General features: G+C 42.5%; 1 protein-coding gene across 1 annotated transcript; it reads left to right on the top strand.

Moving 5' to 3' along the window:
* The first annotated feature begins 9,515 nt into the window (after positions 1 to 9,515).
* On the top strand, positions 9,516 to 19,138 carry LOC134405686 (vomeronasal type-2 receptor 26-like). The gene is made up of 5 exons (XM_063136930.1): positions 9,516 to 9,806; positions 11,431 to 12,276; positions 14,911 to 15,138; positions 16,060 to 16,183; positions 18,225 to 19,138. The coding sequence occupies exons 1-5, from the start codon at positions 9,516 to 9,518 to the stop codon at positions 19,136 to 19,138; spliced, it is 2,403 nt and encodes an 800-aa protein (XP_062993000.1).
* Positions 19,139 to 20,385: the final 1,247 nt, after the last annotated feature.

Genomic DNA, 20,385 nt, shown 5'->3' with positions numbered 1-20,385 from the left:
TACAGGAGCACACTTTTCATTGCCTATTGTTGAGGTGGTCAAAAGACACCCACTAAAAGACTCCTTTTCTGGGGGGAAAGTGTACACCAAGCACTCAAAACTCTGCCACCACACCCCTCCCTTCCCCCTTTAATTAATAAAGAGTCATCAGAATGCAGTTGGCAAGTTGCTCAAGGTTGCTCTGCACTTTCTACCCATGCAGGGAATGGTCCTAATCTGCCTGTTCAAATGTAGCAGTTTCCAAAAACACAGCTGCTAAGGCTTGGATCCTGGATTCAAGTTGCCATTATCCCAGACACTTCAGCGCACCGCTCCTTGTTATCACCCGAACCCCACCCCCTCCAGTGGTCAGCAAAGTTAGCTTTGCCTGCCCTTGCATGGGGGGCTTATCTGGTACAGTAAGTTACATAAACAGGGCATAGTTGTCACAATATTATGTATTGTTAGCTGTTATAAATAGTTTCGTTTATGGAAAATGTATAACTCTGCAATCAAGAAGGGATGGGAGGAAGGAGGAGCCATGAGCTCATCATGTTTATTCAATCAGTCGCTTCCGACTCTTCATGACTTCATGGACCAGCCCACGCCAGAGCTTTCTGTAGGCCGTTGCCACCCCTAGCTCCCCCAAGTTAGCTACCAACTGTCTCTGCAGAGGCCACCAGTGAGGGAGGAAGCAGCAGCCAGGCATTTCTCCACCTTGCCTGGGTCCAGCTCCAACTGAGAGCCCCCTCCCTGCTGATACCAACTGTCTCTGCAGAGGCCACCAGTGAGGGAGGAAGCAGCAGCCAGGCACCTCTCCACCATGCCTGGGTCCAGCTCCAGCTGAGAGCCCCCTCCCTCCTGCTACCAACTGTCACTGCAGAGGCCACCATGAGGGAGGAAGCAGCAGCCAGGCATTTCTCCACCATGCCTGGGTCCAGCTCCAGCTGAGAGCCCCCTCCCTCCTGCTGTCCCCTGTAACTGCTGAACTTTCCAACTAAGATTGTAGTGCCTGAATTTGCTTTCCTTTTCCCCCTCCTCCTCCTCCCTCCCAATCCCCTTTCCTTTTGTGTCATGTCTTTTAGATTGTAAGCCTGTGGGCAGGGACTGTCAAGAAATACTTTTGTAAGCCGCCATGAGAGCCTTTTTTGGCTGAATGGCGGCATAAAAATACTTAAATAAATAAATAAAATAAATAAGGTCAAGTCTGTCACCTCCAGAATATCATCCATCCATCTTGCCTTTGGTCGGCTCCTCTTCCTTTTGCCTTCCAATTCTCCCCCCACCCCTTTACAGCTACATAAAACTTTCCTAACAAAACTATTGGAGGGTCACTTGCCAAGAAAAGCTGATTGCCATAGAAATACAATGTTAGGAAGTGTTGGTGATATGTCGCTATCTCTTTGTGTTGCTAATGAACAGAGCAGAAGCCAGAGACGTTAATGTCATAGACTAACATCCCTGGGGTGGGGGTGGGGGTGACCGGGGCAATGAGAATGCCTTAAAAAAATTGTGTATTGTGGCATTAGTTATCATAGGTAATTTCATTTAATGTGTGAAGTGAACTGAAGATTTGTGTGCGTGAGCAGTTATAAAGATGAAGCACATTAACTGTATAAGCTAATATTAAGATCAAAATTCAGGAAAGAAAGAAGAAACAGAGATTGAGCTGGCTTTACAATGAAGAGGAAAAGCTGACAGCAGAGAGTAGCATTTTACCTTATAGGAAAAGGATAGGGTTGAATATTATACTTTGGAGCTTTTAACAAGGAGACCAATGTAATTTCAACAAGCTCACCTCCTGAACTAATTTACAGGGGTCTTGATATATATATGATTTTAGAGGATTCAAAGCACTATCTAAATGTATTACTGTTAAAAATGACTGAATAGAAAGCATTGACAGCAACACTGTTTTCTCATTGGTTTGGGGGAGAAAAATAGGAGATAAGATGGACAAGTGTCCTCCACCTCCCTGTAATGGAATGGCAGAAGACCATTACATAGTGAGGAGCCAGTGGTCTATCACAATTGCTCTTTTTCAAGATGTAATCCACATGAAAACCAAGCTTATATCTGTGCCTGGATTTCTCTCCCAAACCTAGTGGGCCTTCTGTGCAATGTCTCAGAATTCTCCCAGCTTCTAGCTTATCTTTAGTGAAGAAACCCAAGGTGATCCATAGCTCACTAGCACCGCCTGTATTGGCTGCCTGCCAATGATTGAGGGTAATTCACTCTCCCAGGAGAGTGGGTGGTGGATGGGAGAAAGAGCCCCCTAGATGTATATAGATCTCTGAGGGAGGTTTGAGAGGCAGAACCTCACCTTAGACAGAGCTGACCAGGTACTACGGGCTAGACCATTGGAGCCATTTGTCACTGCTCTTCTGATTTGCTGATCTGATACAGGAGTTTCTCTACATGAGCAATTTATTCCACATTGTGATTGGCCACTCTCGAAAGTATGCCGGTCCTTTACATGATGGTATCAACCTCCAGGACATCTCCCATGCTTTCCCCCTGTAATCTCACTTTTAAAAAGATAGGAGATAATGCAGTAATTAAAATTATCATGGGATATCTGAAGTGAATAAAGCTTTAATACAGCCACTAGATGGTGGTGTTTCATTGAACATAATAGAGCATCATCGAGAGGGGAAGTTTTCAATTCCAAATTATGTGTTTGCTGTCTAAAGGAGCCTGTCATAAACCTGGAAAGACTCCAGAAGAAGAAATCCAAGTAAGGGTGTGTGTTTTTTCTTGAATGTTGAGACACCCAGGTTTGCTGGTAACTGAAGGAATGTATGCATTATGCTTTAGATGTGTTGCCTTGCTTTTTCTTGCCTTATTAGCCTATTTTAGCTAAATAAACCTCTTTACTTCACCCACTGGTGTGTTTATTGCCACTAAACATTCAGAAAGAGAATTATTAGACAATTATTATTTTTCTTTCATTTTCCTAACCAATTAAATTCCAATCAAGCATCTCAGATTCCAAAGAAATATCTTGCAGCATACCTGGTGCAAATATTCAACATGGTGAATATTTCCCTGCCCCACCCCCAAGGGAGGTTGTGGGCTCTCCCACACTAGAGGCCTTCAAGAGGCAGCTGGACAGCCATCTGTCAGGGATGCTTTAAGGTGGATTCCTGCATTGAGCAGGGGGTTGGACTCGATGGCCTTGTAGGCCCCTTCCAACTCTACTATTCTATGATTCTAAATTATCGTGGTTCAATTCCCAATTCCAGAATAAGAAAGTTGTACTTTTGTGTTATTCAGTCTTACTGTGATACCACCAAAAAACAGCATGAGGCTAATGAGGATTCCTACAACAGGGCTCCCTCTCACTATTCCACCCATTCTGCAAGCTACTGATGTAAGGAGTCGCTGATGTAAGTGGTGCAACAACACTGCCAATAGGCTTGATAATGTGCTCTAATCTGTGTTTGGTCAACTCATAGGAGGCTTCCTCTAGCAATACAGTAAGTCTCAGTTGCGTCATCAGGCAAAACGGGACCGGGACAACTTGGGGCATCCTTGCTTGTCTCAGGCACTCCATCTTCCCCATCTTGATTTGGGCCTGAAAAATCAATGGAAAGTGTGGTCAGAAAGCACAGTTGGTGACTTTTCACGACTTCAGTACTGAACAAAATGCACAGCTCTTAAGGAATTGGCCTCAGTTTCCAAATTCCAGGCCTTATAGAGCTTTAGCCAACATGAGATACCCTTAACTCTCATCTTAAACTGACACAGGTTTTATCTTTTAAAATAAGAATCAATTCCAAAATAATCCATCTGTATATTTTACACACAATGCATAAAGACTTCAACTCAAAGAATACGTACCACCGGGTCAAAGAGGTACATTTGAGACACACACAGCTCTGTCCACTTGAGCTTTGATACTTCATCCATTTGACATTTGGTGCATAGATGAAGGCTCTCAGTACTATGAAATAGGACTTTGCACTGCTTTGGCTGAACCCCCTATGTTGTCTGATAGGCTCTGTAGTTCAGATTAAGTAGCAATAACAACTAGGGGTGTGCACAGACCCCCCACTCCGCTTCACTTGCAGATCCGCCATTTTCCGGATCGGGCCGCTCCGCCCCGCCCCCGCTCCGCCCACTTCCACTCCGCTCCGCCCGGAGCTCCGGATCCGGATCTGGAGCTCCGTTTCCCCCCCCCCCATAGGCTTGCATTGAAAGCTAAAAAATTATACAACTTTTTTTCAAAGCAATCCCATCATCCCCTGATTTTTGGCGAATTTTTGAAAATCGGGCACCCCACACACAACATCCCTGCAAGGTGTGCAGGGGAGGAGGGAGGGAAGGCAGGCAGGCATGCAGCTGGCATTTCTGGGGGCATAAGGAAGTGAGCCAAGGATAAGCCAGTAATGCATATAAAATGGAATAAATCAATCAATAAACAAAGGAGGGGTGGAATTAAAAGCAGCAGTGTTGCTCAATAAACAACAAGAAGAACTTTTTTTAAAAGGCTATATCTGTCTTTTACCAGCAATAGGGGGACGTGCCCGGGGGAGGGGGAAGTAGCTGCCAGTTCAAGACACTGACAGCCACAGCTCTGAGAAGAAGTAAAACGCTCACTTCGACTCAGAACAGGCATTGCTCCACCACTGAAAAGTGACCATTCACTTCAACTCATGATAGGCATTGCTCCACCGTTTTACTCTCTTTGGAAGGCTCTAATGGCCTTCCAGTGCAGGAGAGAGTGGGGGCACGTCCACGATGAGATGCCCTAGGGGAGCTCATCCCCTTGCACCACATCGATTCAGTTGTTCCCCAAGGTTAGGGTGGGGAGCAGTGCTGTGTTTCTATCTCTTATTCTTGGCTTAGTATATGATTTCAGGTTGTGTTTGTGCATTTGGTGGGGCTACTGTGTTAAAAAACACGGGGAAAAGCCCGTTCAGATGAAGAAAGAGAAGTTTCCCAGAATCCCAAGTTACCTGTTTTGCCTATGCCCTCCTCCAACTTTGGGATCATCATGACCGGGAGCTGACTCTGCCCCTCAGCCCTTTGAAAAAGGTATTTTTCCCGCCGATTTTTTAAAAACGTCTAGCCCGCGACCCGTACGATGCAGAAAGTTGAGAGTGGTCTCAAAATGACCCCCATCCACGACTCTCTGTGCGCAAGAATTTTCAGAACGATAGCTTAAACCCCCCCCCAGTTATCCCCGATTCTTTCCCTCAATGCAATCCTATGGGCGAAAAGCCGAAAACGCAGTTTGAGCCGCGCGGTTGACCCGATTTTCACAAAAATATAGCCCGCGACCCGTACGATGCAGAAAGTTGAGAGTGGTCTCAAAATGACCCCCATCCACGACTCTCTGTGCACAAAAATTTTCAGAACGATAGCTTAAACCCCCCCCCAGTTATCCCCGATTCTTTCCCTCAATGCAATCCTATGGGCGAAAAGCCGAAAACGCAGTTTGAGCCGCGCGGTTGACCCGATTTTCACAAAAATATAGCCCGCGACCCAGACAACGCAGAAAGTTGAGAGTGGTCTCAAAATGACCCCCATCCACGACTCTCTGTGCACAAGAATTTCCAGAACGATAGCTTCAAAAACAACGTAGTTATGCGCGATTATTTGCCGCAATGCAATCCTATGGCGAAATGTTTTCAAGATGGCGACCGGAGCGCTCCGCCTGAACTCGGAGCTCCGAAAAATGGTCGCTTCTCTTCGCCTTGCTTCTAGGGGGTCCGCGGTCCGCTCCTACTCCGCCTCTGGGTAAGGCGGAGCAGGCCAATCCGCTACTGCTTCTACGCTCCTAATCGGAGCGGAGCACATCCCTAATAACAACACAAGTTGTTGAAAGAGGGCTAAATGCTTTTATTATCTAGCAGGCTAAAGGTTACAACTCTAATAAAACACAAAGATAATAAGCAAAGCTTTAGGCAAGATCTTAAATCTCTAAATTAATCTGTTGGGACCCTCATGGAATGACAGAGCAGCATCTCCAAATGGCTGATTCAGTTGTGCAGCACCTTCCATGGTCCTGGTCTACGCTGAAACTCAAAGCAAATGAGCTTCTGGTCAGATTCTTATACAAAAGTCTTCATGGGACTACATGCAGCCAGCACCCTAAATTGATCACACCTGTGTTGTGACAATCTTAAGCCCCAATCTTGATGTTAATATACTTATCTTATTCAAATCAAATGGACAGTAGTCAAGCTGATACAGAGGGAAACACTCCCTGCTTTCAATTATTGAAAGCAAGTGGACACCAGCCAACCTGAGGGCAGGACTCCTGCAGCTTTAACTGTTGTGATGAAGACAGAATTTCACCAGGTGCTGAATGCATACAACCCCTGCTGAAATTCCCTTTTCTAGATCAGTGTTAAAGATACAGGAGCCCTGTCCTCCTTTCCATATTGTCACCCTAAGGGTCATACCATGCAGCCTTGAGACACAGCTCATTCAGCTAAAATATTGAAGGTTTTTTAACTCTTTGCATGGCCTGAAGGTCCAGGCCTAAAAGGAGAAGCAGGCATAAAAGAAGATATCATGTCACTATCTCCTCAAAATACAATAGTCTTCCATGTTTCCAATACACCCCCAAATCTGAGGCATGGTGGACCAATTCAGGCTGCTTCTGCCCAAATACCAGGCAGTAACAGGTCAGTCCAAAGCACCCTGAGGGAGGAGAGCAAGGAGTCCAATAGACGACTGGTCAACCTTGCACCTGGCTTTCTTGTGGGGGGGCACAGTGGGCACCTAGGAACCCACAAGGGCTGTCCCGCTTCAGGGGACCGAGCCCCAAAGTACCCCGAGTCAAATCAGGACTGTTTCAGAGGCTCTGAAATGGCTTTCGAGGTAAGTTGCAGGGGCTTTGCACAGCCCTACTATGAAGTCACTTGCACTGGGTGAGTGAATAGGTAACCATGCAGATACACAGCTGGGACTTAGAACACAACTTATTAGCACTCAGTCTGACTTTTCTGTTGCTATTGCTATGGCATGATTCTTCTCGCAATAGTCTGAACTATTCCATAAGTAGTTGACAAACAACAACTCAAAATTATTCCCATAGTCCAGCCAATGGAATTCTCCTAGGTGTGTTTCTATTCACAGTTTCTATCTAAGTGGTTTCACCTAAGTTGGTTGAAAACCCAGCGCTCATCTACACCAAGCAGATATTCCACTATGAAAGTGGTATGAAAGCGGTATATAAAAGGCAGGAGCCACACTACTGCTTTATAGTGGTATTGAAGTGCACTGACAACTGTTGGGACCCATGACACATACCATATACTGCTTTCATACCATTTTCGTAGTGTTACATTCTGCTTGTTGTAGATGTGTCAATGGGCCCTAACAGTTGTCAGTGAACTTCAGTATGACTATAAAGCAGTAATGTGGCTCCTGCCTTTTATATACCGCTTTCATAGTGGAATATCCTGCTTGGTGTAGATGAGCCCCTGGTTTCTTCCAAAACAACTACCTTGTAAGTAGATTTATCTATTTTTAAATGCCCTACTGGGCCAGGTGCCTTTCTCTTTGATTCTTATTTCAGCCAAGCTGATATTCATTCAGAATAATTTTACACTATTTATTAGAAAACAGTACAGAGCCCACTAAATAACAAGCTGAATTTCAAATGAGAATTCTTAACACAGCTAGATTTACTGTGAAAACGTCTCAGGATAACTTGGACCTTTAGGACTTCGCCTCTTGGGCATTATGTATGCATTGGAATGATTTGATTTGTTTGGTTGTATTTTTATTTCTATTGACTGTAAGCTCAAATTGGTTGCTTAATAAATTTGATTTGTATTTTGCTATATCTTTTTGCTGATAGATAAGGAAGGCGAGAATAAAGACACAGACACAGAGCTTGGTTTGAACTAGGGCCTCTTTATTAAATAATGGTAACTTTACCCTCCCAATATCTGCACATGAAAGTGCGGGAATTAATTCCTTATCTCAGGCCACATGCTTGTAATAAGGGCAAGCCGCACTCCAAAGGAAGGAGTCGGAAAATCTGGTTCCTTCCTTATCTGACACTATGAAAGTATGGGGAGAACCGCCTACTACACCCCCGCCCCCTGCCATTTCGACAGAGAGTAGGTGAGGACAGGAGGGTCCCCAAAGGCATACCATATCCTGGCACTGAGGACGCTTAGCCCCCGAGGAGCAGGCCATCTGGATATGCCAATCACCATAAAAGGTGCCAGCGTGCTCACCTTCCCTAACTTAATAAAGCCAATTCCTGCAATTCCTTGCCACAAATTAACCTAATTAAACACCCCCTCACATAACCTTCCAGTATGGAGTAGGCAAACACCTTGAAGGAAAAATTCCTACTCAGCCCTCCCTCTAAAGAGAGCAACTGGCTAATCACATACAAGAAAAGGGTGGGAGCCAAAACCGAAAGAGGCCGCGCCTCGGGCGTAGCTGCCCTGCCCTGCCCCACGTGATCTTTTGTGACCACGTGAGGTGCCCTATTCTGCCTCCTTTCCCCAGCAACAGCCAGTTTTGCGCCCAAACCATTGGTTGGGCGGAGACCGGGTTTTGAGGAAAGTTAAATAATTCATCACACGTAGTACCATTCCAACAGATTTTTCTGAACCCTGCCCATACTTGGAGAAAGAAAAGGCATTGGCCATGTTGAATTCAGAGAAATATGTTTTCCCTAGCTCGGTGGGGACTTGAGGACTTTGGGAAAGTTAATTATTTGCCCTATTATTATCAAAATCACCGTTATTGAATTCTGCTCTTCAGGAATTTTCACAGCTAACAGATGCTGCTGGAGAAATGATTTAATAAAGCAGCCAATAACACTCAGTACTATCTTCTGTACAACATTCATTTTATAAAGGTTATTTCTATCTGTCATGTGCCAGAGAGATTTGGGTGGTTACCTGAGGCAGATCAGGCTCTGTCAGAGTACAGGCAGGTTCAAAACCTAAACCTTAGGAAACCTTGCCACTGTGCATAATTTTCTGGAGCTTCATTCAAGAAAAACGTGGATTGTAATTAAACTAGTAACTGTGTAGGTGAAAATGCAATTGAACATCCAGGATGGTGGCAAACATTTGTTGTCATTCAGAGTTGTTTTCTTATTACTCTACCTTCTTTATACTTTCAGAAAGTGCTTAAGCTCCATTCGCTGTCAGCATGGAAAACTTCAATATAATTTCCCCAGTTCTAGAACTAATATTGTCATTGGAGAATTAGTTTCCCTTGCAGTTACTGAACCTTCCTTATTTGATTTCAGAGCATTCTCAGAAGACCCCAGAAATTCATGGTACGTTGCCCTTTAAACTTTTCATATGGGGCAATATTGGTGGAAATGAAGCAATGTGCATGGATTGGTGAACCAACTCTAATTCTTCAGGAGTCTAGATCGATGGCTCCAGTGTAGACAGTCAAGCATTTAGAGCAAGCAGCAGGCAAGATGCAAATATTCATTTATATAGCTTGTACAATACAGTATTAGTACAATGTGGTTTGAAGTATATGTCACTTATTTTCTGATATATTGATGTAAGGCTATGTGCATCTCTCATTGCAGGATGGTCACTAAAAACTACCAGTATGTCCTTGCCTTTGCTTTTGCCATTGATGAGATCAATAAGGATGTTAAGTTATTACCCAACATGACCCTGGGCTCAATGGTCTATGATAGTGTTTTCAATGAAATAAGGGCCAGCTGGGCCACTCTACAACTACTCTTCAAGAGTCAGGAGTATCTCGTCAATTACAACTGTGACAAGGAGAACACACCTGTGGTCGTCATTGGTGAGCTCACCTCCCAAAACTCCATCCAGGTAGCCAATGTTTTAAATACCTACAAGATGCCACAGGTATGTGTGTTCTTATAGAAGCTATAGAAGCTTTAAAATTCAATGAAAGCTCATGGCAACCAGTGTGGTGTAGTGGCTAAATTGTTGGACTGGGAGTCAGGAGATCCGGTTTCTTATCCCAGCTCATCCATGGAAACCCACTGGTTGACTTTGGGCCAGTCACAGACTCTCAGCCCAACCCACCTCACAGGGTTATTGTTGTGAGGATAAAATGGAGAGGAGGAGGATTATGTACACTGCCTTGGGTTCTTGGAGGGAAAAAGGCAGTATATTTATTTATTTATTTTATTTTTTTATTTATTACATTTTTATATCGCCCAAATAGCCGAAGCTCTCCGGGCGGTTCACAAAAATATAAATGCAATGAATAAATAAATAACAACCATAAGAGAAATATCAAATAGTAGATAAAGCTGAATAACATAAATTTATAATAATAAAAAGTAGAAAGCATAAATAAATATACTCACATAGCAGGGATATTAAAAATCAGAGCATTTTAAATGAAAGGATCAATTAATTCTCATCATTTTTTAAAAAAAACTAAGGGTTCAATCTGATCCATGTTTAGTGAGGGGGGAGATCTACAATGTATTTCTGGGGAATGCCGGGAGATGTAGGACTTTTTTTTTGGTAGTATTGCACCCTTAGTGGAGATGACTGAGCAGCTAAAAAGTTTCATTGCCCAGCAGAGGAATGATATGAAGTCTTGCATGATGTGAACATACTTCCTGCAGAGGGCCACAACTGAGGAGTCCCTCTCCCCAGTCTAAATTCCAAAGGCAGGTGGAATCAGAGGAGGATATCTGATGACCATAACATTCAGGAAGGCTCATACAGGGCAGAAAATGAAGCATTAGGGTCCAAAGTTCCTGAAGTCAAGTTACGTCAAGTTGATTTGGATATTCCATTTTCCCATTATACATCAGTATCTATTTCTTTTCATATACCATTCAGAGTGCCATTTTTAATAACTTTTAATATCAATCAAATCCATCTGATATCTGTATAGAAGGAAGTATTTCTATGGGCTCATCTACACCAAACAGGATATTCCACTATGAAAGCGGTATATAAAAGGCAGGAGCCACACTACGGCCTTATAGTGGTCCTGAAGTGCACTGACAACTGTCGGGGCCCATTGACACATACCATATACCACTTTCATACCACTTTCATAGTGTTATATTCTGCTTGGTGTAGATGTGTCATGCGCCCCAACAGTGCACTTCAATACCACTATAAAGCAGTAGTGTGGCTCCTGCCTTTTATATATCACGTTCATGCCTCTTTCATAGTGGAATATCCTGCTTGGTGTAGATGAGCAATAAGTATACCCTTTACTCCATTCTGCCCCCTGCCAACGGCTGGTTTTAGTCTCTTCCCACAGTCTCTTTCTCTTTCTTGATACAGTCACTCTGTTTGGAGCCTTCTACACAATGATTTTTTTCTTTTCTTTTCTGCTTACGCTCTAAATTAATGTCATCTGCACAATTTATGCCACATATTTATCAATAAGTCCAGAGCTTCAGTACCATTTGATGTATTTCAGCCAAACTCAGCATGACGATTCCACATTCCAGTGATCACATTTTAACTAATTTCTTGTAGTTCTTCCTTTTAGCTCAGTTATAGTTCACTTGACCCAGTGTTGAGTGACAAAATCCATTTCCCTAATTTATTTCGGATGGCTCCAAGTGAAAGCCCACAGTATGATGGGATTGTTCAGTTGCTGAAGCATTTTGGGTGGAACTGGATTGGTCTCTTAACATCGGATGATGACAGTGGAGAAAGCTTTCTAAAAAGTCTGCAACCAAGGCTGTTCCAGAGCGACATTTGCATTGCTTTGACACAAATGATCCCAAGAATTACGAATTATACATTGAGTAAATCCTTTAAAGAAAAAGTAGATAGGGTAGCTTCTGCTCTGTCACAGCACAAAATCAATGTTGCACTGGTCAGCGGGGATGGTCCATCTATGGAATTTCTACGAATGATTCTAGAAATGTTTGAATGGAATAATAAGCAACCTATGGAGAAGGTTTGGATCATGACTGCCCAGTGGGATGTCACAGCTATTTCCACTTGGGATACATTCACAGAAAAATCCATCAATGGCACACTGTCCTTCTCACTTCACACAAATGTGGTGCCAGGATTTCAGGACTTTCTTGAAGCCTTAAATCCTTTCAAGTCTGCACTACGTTTCATCCGTACGTTCTGGTCCACTGCATTCTTTTGTTCATTCTACCGGTATAGTCCATATGCAAAGAACTGCACTGGGGAGGAGAAGCTGCAGAGCCTCCCTGGCTTTTTATTTGAAATGGGGATGTCTGGCCAGAGCTACAATATCTACAATGCTGTCTATGCTACAGCCCATGCTCTCCATGCCTTGCATTCATCAAGAGCCAAGCGAAGAGCAATCTGGAATCATGAGAGGCAGAAACTCCAGGAAGTTCAGCCCTGGCAGGTAACACAGGCATCTTTTTAGTTGTAGCTCGACTGTAATGAACAATGTACAGCACAGTTCTAAGCACGAGTGTCACGTGTATGATTGACTGCCTCCAGGACAGAATCCATGGGCATGTGCTTGGTGCGATAAGCTCCTGGCAAACCAGAGAACAAGTTTGTTCTCTTGAGACCAAGGCCACAGCTAGACCTAAGGTTTATCCTGGGATCATCCAGTGTTCGCCCCTGCCTGAGCACTGGATCCCCTGTGTGTCACCTAGATGAACAAGTTTGACCCCTGGACGATCCAGGGATAAACCTTAGGTGTAGCTATGGCCCAAGGTCACTTACCTGATGGGACCCATGATACTAAAGCTGTCTCACTGTCCCTAAAGGATCAGGTTCATAGTTTCTGAATGCTCTCAGACCCAGAACTGTTATTTGATGAAAAGTGGACTCAGTGGCCCAGAGCACCTTTTATCAGCTTAGGCTGATATATCAACAATGCTCTTATCTAGGTAGAGATAGCCTAGCTACAGTAATCTAGGGTGACAATATGACCCGGATTTGCCCGGATATGTCTGGATTTTTGTTGTAAACCGGCAGATCCGGGAGGGGGAGGGGAAATCAGGATTTTTTGCAAAGAGAAGCTCTAATGGGAATTAACAAAAATGCTTATAACTCCGTCATTTTTTAAGATAAAGACATGAAACTTGGCACAATGGTAGCTCTTAGGAAGGGCTTTAGTCATACCAAATTTGAAACAGTTCTGTTCATCCACTGATTTTTTAGGAATTTTTTAAAAATTAAGGTTTTAAAATTATTATTTTTTAAATCGTCATTTTTAAAGATAAAGAGATGAAACTTTGCACCATGAAAGGACTTAGGTAGAGCTTTAGCCACACTAAATTTGAAACAGATCCGTTCATCCATTGATTTTTTAGGAATTTTTTTGAAATTGAGGTTTTAAAATTATTATTTTTAAAATTGTCATTTTTAAAGATAAAGTGATGAAACTTTGTACCATGATAAGATTTAGGTAGAGCTTTAGCCACACCAAATTTGAAAGAGATCCGTTCATCCATTGATTTTTTAGGAATTTTTTTAAAGATGAGGTTTTGAAATTATTATTTTTTAAACTGTCATTTTGAAAGATAAAGACCTGAAAGTTGGCACCATGATAGCTTTTAGGTAGAGCTTTAGCCATACCAAATTTGAAACAGATCTGGGGGCAGTAGCAAACCCTGTTAACAACAACAGCAGCTTGCAATGAGTGAAGATACAGTCAGAAAAGATATTTGAGGGAAGGGGAGAATGTAACACTTTTTATACTGTTGTTTTTATACTGTTTTTATTTATTTTTTTAATTTTTGTATACTTTTAATGTTTACTATTTTTAATTGTTGTAAACCACCCAGAGAGCTTCGGCTGTGGGGCGGTATATAAATGTAATAAAATAAATAAATAAATAAATAAAATAACACAAAGAGTATAGCAAAAGCTTCAAAGTACAGCAAAACCTACAAAAGTAGGAGTGAGTGAAGTTAATTTCAGATACATTGAATCACTCACTTGTTCTTTATTTCAGTGATTTTAACATTAAGATGTTATGAAGAAGAGATTTGTCTTAAATGTGTGCTGTAAAATCAGACATGTGACCAAGGCTATGTTCGGGTGGGCACGCCCCCTTGATGCTGGACACGCCCCCTTGGGGGCAACCATGTTGTCCTCCTTTTTGTTTTCCAAAATATGGTCACCCTACAGTAATCTATGCTCTGTAAACCTCTCATCTGGATTAGTGCCATGCGCCATTAGGTGGTCAAAAAACCGGCAGAAAGATTGTTAACAGGGACTGGCCAATGAATTTCCATTACTCTAGTACTTTTTCAGCTGCGCTGGGTGACATTATCTGTCCAGGCCTGATTCAAAATGCTGGTATTAACATTTAAAGGCCTAAACCGCTTAGGGGCAGATTATCTAAGGATCACCTTCTCCCATATTTACCTGCCTGAACCCTAAGATCACCTTCAGGGGTCCTGCCAAAGGAAGTGAAGTGGGTGACTACAAGGAAGAGAGGATTTTCTGCTGTGGCACAAGCTCCCAGAGAGGTTCACCTGACACCTAAGTTGTATGCCTTTCGGCGCCAGGTGAAAACCTTTTAATTTCCCCAGTATTTTAGCATCCTAGTCTTTTAGTTCTGCTGTTTTAAATCTCTGTTTTAAATCTCTGTGTTGCTTCTAGGTTTTATCCAGATTATACTTTTATATTGTGGTTTTAAGCTTCAATTTTTATATTTCATTCTGTACCTTGGGGCTTTGATTTTTTACACCACCTAGAGAGCTTTGGCTGTTGAGCAGTATAGAAATGATTAATTAAACTGGAAGTTGCACTTCAGATTTCCCTGGCCAGGTATTTCTGGGCTTTTCCTGTGGGAGATCTTATAGTTATTAGATGTAATCCTACATCATTGCACGAAAATCAATATTTTTGAAGATAGACTTATTTAGAAATTACAAATCTTACACATTTACAAAATCTTACACATTTATTTGCAGTGTGGCAAACACTGCAAATTGCAGTGAGATCGCATTAGCCCCCCCCTTTTTTTTAAACTGTCTATCTCTGCATATAATCCCATTTTCCTCCTCCAATCTAGCTTCACTCTTTTCTGAGAAACATCCACTTTAACAATACTGCTGGGGAAGAAATATTTTTTGATGAGAACAGGCATGTGGCATCTGGGTACGATATCCTCAACTTGGTCACATTCCCTAATCAATCATTCAAGAGGGTCCAAGTTGGAAGAATGGACCCCAAAGCCCCTGATGGAAAGAAGTTCACCATTAATGGCAGTGCCATTGTGTGGAATCACAAATTTATGGAGGTACAGTGTGGTGATTGCTTCAGTATCAGAACTACACATTTTAGGCACAAAGGTGAATAGGAAGATATAGTCCATGTACTACAGGATCCAATGCTGAAATGTGTCACGCAACGTTATTGAGTGTACTTACTCTCCTATCCCATAAACAAAAAACCAACAACATACCATATCCCTCTTTCACACTACTTTTATAATGTTATATCCTGCTTGGTGTAGATGTCTCAATGGGCCCCAACAGTTGTCAGTGCACTTCAGTACCACTATAAAGCAGTAATGTGGCTCCTGCCTTTTATATGCCACTTTCATAGTGGGATATCCTGCTTGTAGATGAGCCTATAGTCCATGTACTGCAGGATCCAAAGCTGAAATGTGTCACGTAACATTACTGAGTGTACCTACTCTCCTATACTGTAAACAAACAAACAAACAACATCCTGAATGATACAGGATTCCAATTGTACAAGCAATGTTATCAAACACAAGCATTGACTTTAACGTATCTTTTCTCTCTATGAGCTGTGGGTGCAAGATCAGCTCTTTCCATCATACCTATCAACATACCTGTATTCTTCTAATATTGGGATTTGCTTTTTGGGAAATGTTTGATGGAGTGGAATTGATTACTGTTGCAATTGATTGTGTTTACACTTGTGTTTTTGGAAGGTGTTGGTGCAAAGAGATCATAGTGGAGAATCATTAGCCATGAAATGAATGAATGGTTGGACTTTTATATTGTATTTTATATTATGGTTTTATACTGTTGTTTTTATACTTTGAATGGTTTTAATTTTTGTGAACAGCCCAGAGAGCTCCAGCTATTGGGCGGTATAGAAATGCAATAAATAAATAAATAAATAAATAATGAGAAACTAACTTATTTCCACCATATTAAACATCATTTCTTGTGGTTACTTTTATAAGTGTCCCCGTGCCACGTGTGTCGAGAGCTGCCACCATGGATATTACAAGATTGCTCAGCAAGGAAGACAAGTTTGTTGCTACAATTGCATTAAATGTCCTGAAGGAATGATCTCAATACAGGTTGGTAAGTGAAAGAATATAAAGTTACATAACAAAAAATTTCCAATGCTTTGAATGTGGGTGTAGTCAAACTCCATTCACTTTTATCCTACAGTAAATGTATGGATGATTTTACTAACATCCACCTAGAGCAGCGGTTCTCAACCTGTGGGTCGGGACCCCTTTGGGGGTCGAACGACCCTTTCACAGGGGTCGCCTAAGACCATTGGAAAACACATATTTCCGATGGTCTTAGGAAACTGTATTGACTGAACTGTGTCATGCATCATCTTTTGTATTATTAAAGCTATTGTTATGTATTATTTTCATTAGCGAACCATCCCATGACAATGGATCGTGTAGAGAAGAACGAAAATAATTTTATGGTTGGGGGTCACCACAACATGAGGAACTGTATTAAAGGGTCGCGGCATTTGGAAGGTTGAGAACCACTGACCTAGAGGATGTTGAAGTTAGGTAGCCCATTCAAAACCCTTAGACTGCATCCAGCCAGAAAGCGTTTGTCCAATTCACCCACAAGAATAACATGGCTTTATGCATCTTTCAGTAATGAATAAAAAATCTTTTTCTTTCTTTCTTTTTTTGGCCAATAGTGATTCCTTCAAAACTCCACCACTGGTCACTGTTGAAAACTGGGGGAAATGCTCTAAAAACAGACTTTGTGGTTCCTGCCACAGAAGCCTCATTCTTAGAGCAAACAAGGGACTCATCTTTTTACAGTCCTTCTTTTTACAGTACATCTTTTTACAGCCCTTTTAGGTGTGGGGAGGGATGATCATGGAGTTTTCCACTTTCAGGATCATCCCTCAAGGGCCACATGCCAGCAAGTTGTCCCAGAAGTAAAGACGGATGTTCCGGGGTGCCTTTTTTTAAGAAAAAATATATGAGAGGAGACATCTTCACATTTGTGCAGTTGTGCGGGTGCGATCCTGTGCAAAGGAACAATTGTGTTGTGTGTGTGTGTGTATGTTTTTTAAAAAAACCAGAACAAACTTGGCACTGAAAGACACTGAGCACCATCCCACAGATTGCAAAAAATGCTCTGCCCCTCACCCCTGGACTCCTCCCACACAGCTCGTGCCCATTTTCTGAGCCCCACTACTCATGGAGAAGAGTGAAGACCCCATGAGGGAGAGCCACACAGCCTGCGGAGCTTGGGATGATCCTGAGATGGTGGGGAAAATGGGGAAAAAGCTATCCCAGCTATCCTGGGAGAACTGCGAGCTTGTCAGCAGTTCACCCCAGGATCAGCTGAGCATCATTTGGACACGCAGGGACAACCTCATGACCACTCTGGAATAAATGGCAGGTGTAGATTATGCCCAGGAGTGAGTGAGCATTGCTGCCTACTTCACAGGATGTTCTGGGGATGTTCTAGGAATGAGAAATATATGGCAGACGCCATTGAGCTTCTTCCTTGAGAAATTTCTTCTTTTCCTTCCCTCCCCCAGTTGGAACAGATTCTGTTGCTATAAGAGCAAGAACTGTTCCTGCTGGTGGAGTTGTGAATGTATGAGTGTGTTCATGAACTGCATCAGTCAAGTATTTTATTGCATGCTCATTACTGGGCACTCATGGATTTTCACAGTTCCCTCTCATGACGATGTCTGCCTCCTGTGTGCCTTCCACCCCTTCTACCCTCCTTCATGCCAGAAAAAAGACCCCAGTAAGTCCGACTTACTTTTAAAGACGGAAGTTGCTGCTATCTCCTGCTGTGTGCAGGAGAAGCAGTACGATCCAAACAGCCCACTGAATGCACGTTGTTTACTTCCTCTTTCAAAAGTAATGAAGGACAAATGTGGTGAAGCTATGGTAAGTAAACATGATTTTCCCCCATGTAATGATGCTCCATGTGTGTGTAGCCCCATGCCAATCCAGCAGACACTTGCTGTATAAGTTCAATTGGATGTTTTGATTAAGAGCAAGTGGGGTGAGAGATTCCAGTTAAAGATGTAGAACCATATATATATATATATATATATATATATATATATATATATATATATATATATATGAAATATTCAGACCCTGCTGACTAATTTCAGATGCAGAGCAATGCAAGGAATGCCCAGAAGATCAGTATCCCAATGAGAAACAGGATCAATGCATCCCCAGAATTGTCACCTATCTATCCTACGGACAACCCTTAGGAATCCTGTTGACTTCCTTTGCTCTTTTCTTTTTGGGGAGCACCATTGTGGTGATGGGGATTTTCATTCTGCACTGGAACACTCCCATTGTCAAAGCCAACAACAGGAGCATCACATGTGCATTGCTTTTCTCACTGCTGTGTTGCTTTCTTTGCTCCTTCCTCTTTATCGGCTGTCCTGGAAAAGTCACCTGCCTTTTTAGGCAAACCACGTTCGGCATTATCTTTTCTGTTGCTATTTCTTGTGTCTTGGCCAAAACCGTCACTGTAGTCCTGGCCTTCCTGGCCACTAAGCCAGGAAATAGGATGAGGAAGTGGGTAGGGAATAAACTGGCTGTATCAGTCATCTTTCTCTGTTCTCTCATTCAAACTGGTATCTGCACAGTGTGGCTAGCAACTTCTCCTCCATTCCCAGAATTTGACGTGCACTCCCAAATCCATCAGATCATAGTGCAGTGCAATGAAGGATCAGACACCATGTTCTATATTATTCTGGGCTATATGGGGATTTTGGCCACTATCAGCTTCACTGTGGCTTTCTTTGCCAGAAAGTTGCCCGACAGTTTCAATGAAGCCAAGCTGATCACCTTCAGCATGTTGGTCTTCTGCAGTGTTTGGGTGTCCTTTGTGCCCACCTACCTAAGCACCAAGGGGAAATACATGGTGGCCGTGGAGATCTTCTCCATCTTGGCCTCTAGTGCTGGCTTATTATGCTGCATCTTTCTCCCCAAGTGCTACATCATTGCACTGAGGCCAGATCTAAACACTAGAGAGAAGCTAGTAAGAAAAAAGAATGCCCAACTTGACTAATTTAGTCTTTATCCATTTCCCTTCTGGAAAAACCTGCACTGAATGGAGTCCTTTCATTCATTCCCATTTTAATAGTGTGAGATACTAAACAGTTAGGTACACATTTTAGTAATGTGTGCAATTTCTCTCTGTCCCTCCCTCCCTCTCTCAGTGTGTGCATGTGTGGGTGTGAATAATAATAGTAATAATAACAGTCACATAACAGTTCTTCTAGAAGGGGTTCAAGTAAGATGAACAATTATGCATCATTGTGAAGAAGCAACAACAGTCATCCTGATCTTCATTCTTCCTGTCAGGATCAGCAAGGTCTGGAATTGCACCTCCCAGTCCATAGTTCACTTTGTCCTTGCCTGTCTTCCAAGGCCTCATTAGCTAGAACTGAGCTCATATATGTGACTCTCTTCTTCCCTGATTTTTCTGTAGTTGTTTGCATCATTGCTTCCTATTACCTACTTTCTATTCTCAACAGAAGAGAAGGTGCAACCCTGATTCAATCCCACTCCAAGATATATCAGCAGGTTAGATAACCCACCCTGGACAAACCTCACAATACATTTTATTTCACGTACCAATAACCCACTTGTCTTACATAGCATGGGTGCCACCACAGAGAAGGCTCTCTGTCGAGGTTCTTCATGGCAGCATTCTGTTCATTTCAGAATGGCCAGTATGAAGTGTTGGTTATTACCTTTAAAGCCCCAAGTTACCTGTGGGATCGCCTTCTCCCATACAATCCACCCCCCACACTCAGGAATTTACTCCAGTCAGCAAAATCTAGGCTGATAACCGTTGCCCAGAGGACCTTTTCTTCTGCTGCTCCCAGACTGTGCAATGGCCTTAACAGTCTTCTGGAATTTAAGAAAGCCATAAAGACTGATCTCTTCCAGCAGGCCTACCCACCTGAATTTAAAGATACCTTGAATAATGTAATAGTTTTGAATAATGTATTAGTTTTGTATGCTTTTTGATCAATTATATGTATTTTATGGTGTTTTGTATTTGGTGTCGTACCCTGCCTCGATCCAGAGGGAGAGGTGGGTAAGAAATAAATTATTATTATTATTATTATTATTATTATTATTATTATTTTATTATTAATCAAGAGTACCTGGAGTCCAACTGCATGCTCTTAAAGCATATCAGAGCTGATATAGGGACAGGGGGTACATCTATATGAGCTCTATAACTCGCCTGACCTGCACACTTCCGCGTTGCTCATCACATGACGCAGCCATCCATTCCATGCT

This window comes from Elgaria multicarinata, chromosome 11 (assembly GCF_023053635.1).
Source record: "Elgaria multicarinata webbii isolate HBS135686 ecotype San Diego chromosome 11, rElgMul1.1.pri, whole genome shotgun sequence".
NCBI classification, from domain to species: Eukaryota; Metazoa; Chordata; class Lepidosauria; order Squamata; family Anguidae; genus Elgaria; species Elgaria multicarinata.
The sequence above is the reverse complement of the archived record's forward strand: the minus strand, read 5'-3'. Positions and strand labels throughout refer to the sequence as shown.

Excerpts from the sequence above, each read along its gene's own strand:
- LOC134405686 (XM_063136930.1), top strand. The coding sequence starts at position 9,516 with ATGGTCACTAAAAACTACCAGTATGTCCTTGCCTTTGCTTTTGCCATT. Across the intron at positions 9,807-11,430 it reads ATACCTACAAGATGCCACAG|CTCAGTTATAGTTCACTTGA; the intron begins GTATGTGTGTTC and ends TCTTCCTTTTAG. Across the intron at positions 12,277-14,910 it reads AGGAAGTTCAGCCCTGGCAG|CTTCACTCTTTTCTGAGAAA; the intron begins GTAACACAGGCA and ends CCTCCAATCTAG.